General features: G+C 35.3%; 1 protein-coding gene and 1 long non-coding RNA gene across 8 annotated transcripts in view; both read right to left on the reverse strand.

The window, feature by feature from the left end:
- The window catches only part of LOC110224295 (pentatricopeptide repeat-containing protein At1g62910-like), an 11,623-nt gene extending 10,137 nt beyond the window's left edge, over positions 1-1,486 (reverse strand). The window contains exon 1 of the mRNA XM_021010331.1: positions 1-1,486. Within this exon, the coding sequence (XP_020865990.1) occupies positions 1-1,287 (1,287 nt within the window). The 5' untranslated portion in view covers positions 1,288-1,486.
- A 380-nt stretch (positions 1,487-1,866) lies between these two features.
- On the reverse strand, positions 1,867-6,712 carry LOC9324061. 7 transcript variants are annotated; one of them, XR_002328980.1, is made up of 13 exons: positions 6,330-6,709; positions 5,819-6,075; positions 5,592-5,746; positions 5,391-5,509; positions 5,299-5,318; positions 5,031-5,124; positions 4,363-4,612; positions 3,868-3,958; positions 3,435-3,549; positions 3,086-3,146; positions 2,862-2,975; positions 2,657-2,760; positions 1,867-2,440 (listed from the first exon to the last, which is right to left on the reverse strand). It is a non-coding gene; the product is annotated as an uncharacterized LOC9324061 (long non-coding RNA). The 7 variants fall into 7 exon arrangements; XR_002328977.1 differs by having other exon boundaries at positions 5,031-5,318; positions 6,330-6,711; XR_002328976.1 differs by having other exon boundaries at positions 5,231-5,509; positions 6,330-6,710.
- Between the last annotated feature and the right edge of the window lie 2,243 nt (positions 6,713-8,955).

Genomic DNA, 8,955 nt, shown 5'->3' on the forward strand with positions numbered 1-8,955 from the left:
GTCAAGTTCCATTTCACTCTTCTGCAAACACTCGAATACCACCAATGCTCTCTCTAGGCTCCCGTTATTACAAAGTCCATCTAATAAAATGTTGTAGGTCCAAAGATTGGGGTAGACACCAAAAGATTCCATCTCTTTGAATAGTTTTTGGGCCATATCACAATCTCCAGCTTGAAATAACCCCTGGATAAGAGTGTTGTAAGTGACTGTATCGCCAACCAATCCTTTTTGAGACATCTCCCGGAAGAGTTCCATACCATCTTCAATCTTCGTAGACTTGCAAAATCCCTTTATGAGAGTAGTATATGTCACTACATTTGGGTAACAATCCTTGCTAGCCATGAACTCAAACATCTGTTTGGCCTCATCTAGACGATCGTGCATACAAAACCCGTTGATCAATGAATTGTAAGTGAAAATATCAGGATCTATAGACCTTTTGATCATCTCCTTGTACAATTTCTCAGCCTCTATAAGTTTCCCCTCCTTCACAAACGCATCGATCAATGCGCTGAAAGTAACTACGTCGGGGTTGATTCTCCTCTCGATCATATCGCTCAGCAGTCGAGAGGCATCACTCCATCTTCCGTAATTACAAAGGCAACTTATGAGGGAGCTGTAGGTAACAACATCAGGTCTAATTCCTTTCTTCTCCATTTCGTTGAACAGGTTGAGGGCATCATCCACATGTTTGTACTTGCAAAGAGCATCGATGATTGTGCTGTAGATTACAACATTTGGCTCTATTTTCCCTTTCTCCATCTTATTGAGCAGATTTAAAGCCAAATCAATATCACCTCTCTTACATAATCCATTTACTACAGCACCATATGTAACCAGATTTGGTTGACAGCCTTTCACAGCCATCCGATCAACTAGCGCCACTGCTTCTGAAGCTTTGTTGTGGAGAAAAAGCCCATGAATCAACGTGTTAAATGTAACAGTATTAGGTTGATATCCCATTTCGACCATTTGATCAACCAAAGCTACAGCCTCGGATATCCTCTTACCGTGACAGTAGCCATTGAGCAGCGAAGAAAGCGTGACAATATCGGGGTCATGACCGAGTTTAATCATCTTGCCAAGAACAGCTAATGCAAGAGAGATCTGAGAGCGTCGGCAGAAACAGTTAATGAAAATACTGTAAGTATAGAGATCATGTGAAATTCCCAAATTTTGCATCTGCTCGCCCAAAGAGATGACAACATCGAACTTGTTCATCTTAGCAATGGCACTCAACAATTTACTGAAATCAACAATGGAAGGTAAAGGACGAGACTGTACCATCTCACCGAACAGATGAACAGCATCGTCTAACTTCAAATCGAGTAACGCATTTCTACTCAAGTTATCTCTGTAGTCATAACTCGCACCAGAGAAATTGACACCTCGAAGGGAAAACGACGGAGAAGCTTTCCTCAGGTGAACAAATCTCTTCGCTGCCAATGCAACCTCATCTTCTTCGATTGTGTTTTTTTTTTCTTCTCGATCTTTGAAAAACCCTAAACTAACCTGAAGATGGAGATTTCACTTTTCAGCACCGTTGGATCATTTTTTGGTATTTGACGGTCAAGATTTCATCATCTCATTTCCAATTTTAATAACCGACCGGTTCACTTTGACTTCTTTTTTTTCTTTAAACCCAGGGAAAAAACAGAGCAATTACTAAAACAGAGCAGAACATAGCTCAAAAATAAACAAGATTTAAACACTCAATTCCGCTTTCCATCTTTAATTCGAGAATGCAACCAAGAAGGTCCTCCAATGGCGAGATACGATGTCATACGACCCTCTCTAGTTACGCTGTGAGCAATTTCTTTTGCTATCGAGTTCGATTTAGGCGAGGGGTGCTTAAAAGATAAAGAATTAACCAATAAATCCTGTCATTATACAACAATATTTAAACAAAATAACTTAAATGCAACAAGTACTCGTCAACCAAAAACTGAGAAGGACGAATATAATTTAAAAATGAGAACTCCAACTATATATTTTGGCATTTATCATACACAAATCAAATAATTATACAACAATCATAAAAAGATCAATGATGCTTGAAATTATATGTATGGAAAACCAGAAGGAACTTCTCGTGATTAGAAATTATTTCATGTTTTTGCAAAGTCTGTTACGTGTACAAATTTGAGTTGTGTTTCAGTGTTTGTGTATAGCGTGCTGTCCGTGGATCTTTTCTTTTGAGTGCTTTGCTTGACGATTTTGTTTGTTGTGTTTGAGGTTTGTATTGTATTTAGTTTCGTGCATGATAAGTATTTGTTATGAGTGTTGAGTTTGTTGTTGTTGTTTTTTTTTGCTTTGTGGTGTTTTAGTGTATTTGTATTTTCCGAAAGTGTGGGACTTATGCATCAAATTGAAGTAAGAGAGTGAGAGAGTACTTCACTTGTTCGCCTCCCCAGTAATTTTTTCTTCTATTGATTTCACCCTACAAAGAGATATGAGAAGAGTGAATAAAGCTTTGACTAAGAACATACAAAGCTACAAACTGGAGAGAAAAATAAACTTTCTAAAAATCTACTCCAAGAGAAGTTACCTGAATCATCTAAGCAATTAAGTTTAGTTATCTACCAATTCAGAGATACTCAATAGCGTATAAACATGATAGAGATCTGAGATGCTACAGCATGAGAAAGTAACTTACACATCCATGGAGAATGAACTCTTGAAAAGAAGATCAGGGGGTAAGATAAGACAGACAACAGTTTGGGTTGATATAATTCCGTGCATCGAACGATGAGATCAGTGCTGCAATGTATTGAAGAGAGGAAAATTATATACAGCGCTAATAATCTCCCAGGGTAGAGAAATATTGTAACAGAGTAGAGAAAAAAAAACCCGGTAAATACCGATTTAGCACCTAGAGATACTAAACTCAAGCTGCTACACTGTTCTGGCCTTGGGTGCACCATTTTAGCAACAAGTTTATGTTCATTTGCTTGTATGAGCTCGCTCCTACCAAACTAAAATAGGAAATGAAACATTAGAACCAAACTTTAAACATGAAGTTTCATACAATCTCACAGTCACCTTACACAATAACAATGACAACCAAACGTCTTAGAAACCTTACAGAGAGTTATACAATGCGAGATCTGCGTCATGTGGCAGAAAACGCCAGCGAACTTTTTAACCTGTCACGTAGTAGAAAACTTTTGGTTATACTAGAGAGCAAGGACTCTTGCCTTATTGCACACATGCATTGTGGTAGAAAACATACAATCTAGTCTGAGAAATAGCCCATTGAAAGGCCTATATTGATTCGACCCCTGTTTAATCGAATTTAACAACGTATACAACAAATAATCATTTATTTAACGCCATTTATTTGATCTTTAATGATTAGCCAAAGTTTTTTTAATAATTAGCCATTACATCATGGTCAGATTATTCTTCATTCACAAGTTTGATCAAGCACATACCTTCAGAAGAGTTCGGAGACAAAAGGTAAATGCAGAACTCTAGCCTTCAGAAGAGATCGGAGACAAAAGGTAAATGCAGAACTCTAGAAAGCATATCCGTTTGTTCTCAGCAACTCTGACAATCAATGGTAAAAACCAAAATCAATTGTAGATGTGTCCCATTGTTAGACGGGTATAAGTAGAGGAAGTAACTGTAACTACATACACAAAAACAAACAAAGATAATATATACAGAAAACCCATTTTTGATGCACATCCATGAAAAATGAACCCTCAAAACAAAGAGCAGTAAAAAGACAGCCAAAAGCATGTCAGCATTACTTAATACCATCCTCTGCAGAAAAATCACGATCATTGCTGCTGCTAAATACATTGAATCAGCGGCTTTTACTAACAACCAATAATCTAACATGGAAAAGAGAGAATCCGATACCTTACAAATACAAAATGCAATGGCTGTTTGGAGCTCACAGATACTACCAACCTTAACACCATTTTTTGAAACGAAGTTTTTGCGGAAGTCACTGCACACAAATATCACTTGACAAAATCACTTCTAATCAAATGAATCAAGCAAGAAAATTATGTTGCTGCATCTTCTATAAAGTATTTTACTGGTGTATGATAAACGCCAAAATATTTCTTAAAACTATTTCAAATGAAAGAGTTCTTGTGATTGGATTAATAAAATGTTGATTGTGAGTCTTTTACGTGCATATTTTTGTTGTATTTGTATAGTGTGGTGTCTGTGAGATTATTACTTTAAGTGTGAGATTATTATCTTAAGTGGTTAGCTTGACTTTTTGTTTTTGTTTTTGTTGTATGTGAGGTTTGTATAATTGTATCGTATTTAGTTTTGTGCATGTAAAGTTCTAGTTATGAGTGGTCAGCTTCCGCGAGCACACTCTTGTCCACTTCAAACACATACCTTCAGAAGAGATCCTAGCAGAGCCAATTCCCAGACATCTCGGACAATCATGAAGATATAGCACAAGGAAAAACACATTAGAACACTTGTCCTCTACCTTGAATGTCAAAGAGTTCATATATGCCAGAGCATAAGAAAATAATTCAATTCACAGAATTTTAAATGTCATATAGAAGATAGAGAACCTGGATTTGGTGCACATCCATGAAGATTGAACTCCCGAAAAGAAGAGTTGGATTAATATCGTTCTCTGCAGAATAACAACATGATCATTGTTCCTGCAAAGAAATTGAATCGAAGGCCACACTATTTACAAGTAATCAAACGATATGGTAGAGAAAATCCGGGTAGCATATGAAAACCATGACTAATCTTCCCAATTACATCATTGGTTCTATATTATACACTTTTAAATAACTGGTTTCAATCGAACAGACATGTCTGCAGCTAGTACTAGTAATGAATTATCGAAACGAAGATCATGGAGTAAGATAGACAACTGGATATGATTCCCTGCATAATAACAACATGATCAATGCTGTTGCAGATGTATTGAAGTGATGACCAATCATATACAGCTAATAATCTAACAGGGTAAAGATAAAATGTAAGAGTAGAGAAAAAGATATGGTAGATAATAGTTAAGAGTCTGATTGTCGATCTAGTACCTACAGAGATACTAAACTCAAGCTGCTGCATTATTCTGGCTTTGTGCACACCTTTTTTCACCAAGTTTATGTCATCGTTTGATTGTATGCGCTCCTGCCAAGGTAAAAATCGAAAATAAAAACATTAGAATCAAACTTTAAACATGGAGTTTTGAACAGTCTCACATGAAGCCCGAGTTCAGAGATACTCAATAGCGTACAAACATGATAGAGATCAGAGATCAGTGCTGCAATGTATAAGAACCCGCTCCAAGAGAAAGTAACTTACACATCCATGGAGAATGAACTCTTGAAAAGAAGATCAGGGGGTAAGATAAGACAGACAAAAGTTCGACAAAAGAAGGTCTGAGAAATATAAACCTTAACACCACAGTTCGACAAAGTTTGTTCTCTTATTTTGGGTATTGCGTCTAACAAACCAGTCTGCAATTCTCGTTTTCAAAAAGCATCTTGAATTGACGCTTTCTTCTCAATGTAATCTGAAAATTCCACAGTCAAGAAACCGGCCTTCTCTTAACTGTATATTCTAAAACACAATGGTCAAAAGTTTTGTGATTATACCTAACAATCTATCTCCCTGGTTTTGTCTATGGCAATCTGATGCAACTACCATAGCTGAAACTTCTCCATAATTTTCTCCAAAGAAAGGGAACAAAGCCGCATAAGCAATGCCCTTCCCTCTCCACAACCACAAACGAAGCCAAAGCTCGAAGTAACTGAACACCAAAAACCCATTAGCCCTTTGATGCTAAACACTGAAACAATGAGAAGTGGAACCTCAGGCTAACCTCCTCATCCCCAGATCCTCCCAGAGGTTTGATTATTTGCGTAATTCCAGAAAGATCTTCCACTTTAGCCGCTCAGGTTTCTTCCTATATTCACTGCGACAGCAAGGGTCAATAGCTTTTGCAAGTACCTACAGATAGTAAGTGTCCCATGGATTTATTCACCAGTCACCACCACGTTCTCCTTTACTATCTCTTTGATAGTATCCCATGGATTTATTGTCCTTGAAGATCATGAATCAGAATCCTCTTTGATCTTCCTGTCAAAACACAAAACTATCATAGAATTGGTATCGATGAAATAACAATACCAATCGACCTCTGGGTTCATATAAGCAGGAAGATTAACACACAATTCGTAAACAGATCAATCTGACGGAACCCTAAATCCGGGAGTTTGATTTCTCGTGTAACAATATTCGAATCTAGTAACAGAGAAACACCTAATTCATAAATCAGATCGGAATTATCGGAATTGCCTAAATCAACACAATTTAGAAGAAGGATTCAATACCGAGACGAAGATATTGAATGGTTGTTCGTTGATTGCCAAATCCGATCAGGTGAAGCGGGTCGGGTCAGATTACGTTGTTGAAATTGAAGAATTCAGGAGAAATCGATACAGATTAGAAGAAGGATTTGTTGTACCCAGCGAAGAGATTTGACTTGAGATGTTGGTTTGACGAGTCGACTCTTCTTCATATGCGAGAGAGATCAAATCAATAAAAGGAAACCATCTGAAATTTCAAAAACACGGCCTCGTTCATATAGCCGTTATATCGGAAATTACTAAAGTACCCCTAACTCTATGAGTTCAAATTACTGATTAGCGGTTACCGGGATTAGAGAGTCAAATCTAAAAAGTTAAATGTGGTCGGTCAAGTTATCAAATTACTCGTTTACCGGACAAAAAAAAGACTTAAAACGGAACTTTTTTTCGGAAAACACTCTCCCATACTTGTAGTCCGTTACTTTTAGATTTACTAAAATACCCCTTCCTAATTAAAACTACAACTTTCAAATTACCGGTTAGTAAGTATCATTTATCTTATAAAGCACAAGTCACTCTACCAATAAAATTTTGACATATCAGCAAATTAATTTATTTTTAAAAAAAAATTACAAAAGAAAAAAGAGATCATGGGAAAAAAAGGAAAACAAATAACAATATTATATAATTAAACAAAAAACTAAATCCAGTTAACGTGTGTACAAATTATTTTTAAAAAAAAATTGTTAAAAATACCCCTTTTTTAATATCCCTTTTCAAAAATGCCCCCTTTAAGAGTCCATTTTTAAGTTTGCCCTCTTTTAATTTTTAATGACCATTTTACACTTATTTGAAACAAAATTAGGTCCACAAAATACAAAATATTTTTTGGCGGGAAAAGTGATCCCGCAATTTTCCCCCCAAAACACTTGTAAAAACCTTTAAAATACCTTGTAAAATTTTCCCATAAAAATTTTTCCCGCCAAAAAATTTTCCCGCTAAAAATTTTTTTTTGCGGGAAAAGTGATTCCGTAATTTTTTTGGCGAAATTTTTTTGGCGGAAAAAATTTACAAGGTATTTTAAAGGTTTTTACAGAGTATTTACAAGTGTTTTGTAAGGTTTTACAATGTATTTTAAAAGGTTTTACAAGGTACTTATAAGGTTTTATAAGGTATTTATAACTTGTAAACCTTATAAAAACTTGTAAACCCTTATAACTGTAAAACCTTATAAAATAGCCTGTAAATTCTTATAATATCTTATAAGTACCTTATAAATACGTTGTAAAACCTTTTAAAATACATTGTAAAACCTTATAAATACCCTGTAAAAAACCTTCAAAATACCTTGTAAATTTTTCCCGCCAAAAATTTAACGCCAAAAAAATTGCGGAATCACTTTTCCCGCAAAAAAAAAATTTTCGCGGGAAAATTTTACACGGGAAAAATTTTACGGAAAAAAAGGTTTTACAAGTTTTTACAAGTATTTTGGTGGGAAAAATTACGGGATCACTTTACCCGCCAAAAAATATTTTGTATTTTGTGGACCTAATTTTGTTATATTTCCTTATATATTTGTGATATCTTTTATTAAAAGAAGGGTAATTTAGTCATTTTGTACATAAAAAGGGGTATTTTTAAAAATGGACAGCTAAAAGGGGTATTTTTGAAAAAGGATATTTAAAAAGGGGCATTTTTGTGAGTCTCCCAAGAAAAAAGATGTCATGGGAAAAAAAGGAAAACAAATAACAATATTATATAATTAAACAAAAAAACTAAATCCAGTTAACGTGTGTACAAATTATTTTAAAAAAAATTAAAACAAAAGTGAAATCGTAAGAAAAAGAAAACAAAAAAATTCTCCTTTAAAATTTATGTTTATTTCAACGAGATCCAGTAATCATTTTACAAATAACTACAACATTCTCCTTAGTTTCATAAATTTGACTTCATAATTTAAAAGATTAATTAATTAAAAAAAAGGGAGACTCACAAAAATGCCCCTTTTTCAATACCCCTTTTCAAAAATGCCCCTTTTGGATGTCCATTTTTAAAAATACCCCTTTTATGTACAAAATGACTAAATTACCCTTCTTTTAATAAAAGATATTATAAATATATAAGGAAATATAACAAAATTAGGTCCACAAAATACAAAATATTTTTTGGAGGCAAATGTGTTCCCCCTATTTCCAGCTCCAAAACGGGACCTTTAATCTTCTGGGTCATTGAAAACCGAAGTCACAGAAATTTGAATTAAAGGAGCACCTGGATCATTGACACCATTAGACACTGTTCTTTCATCACCGTCACTGCTGCAATCTGAATCAATAGAAGATTCAGAGTCATAATCAGAGGAGCCATCGTCATCCACTGTTTCAGATGATTCCCGAGAATCATCTAAAACAGCTGCGGCCTCTCTTTGTCTGTCTAAATCTGACAGCTGGTCTTGTTCTTCAAAAACAAAACTGCAGGCTTTGGAAGATGTTCGTATCCAGGGGCTGCATGAAGAACTATCTGTGATATAGATCCAGGAAGATAAAAACTATTGTGCAGGGCTAAAGGGTGAAAAAGGTGTCAGTTTTCTTCCAAAGACATGTTCCACAACATGCGTAGCAATTATGTTCTTGTGATGCAACACTGTCTTCTG

This window comes from Arabidopsis lyrata (assembly GCF_000004255.2).
Source record: "Arabidopsis lyrata subsp. lyrata unplaced genomic scaffold ARALYscaffold_2, whole genome shotgun sequence".
NCBI lineage: Eukaryota > Viridiplantae > Streptophyta > Magnoliopsida > Brassicales > Brassicaceae > Arabidopsis > Arabidopsis lyrata.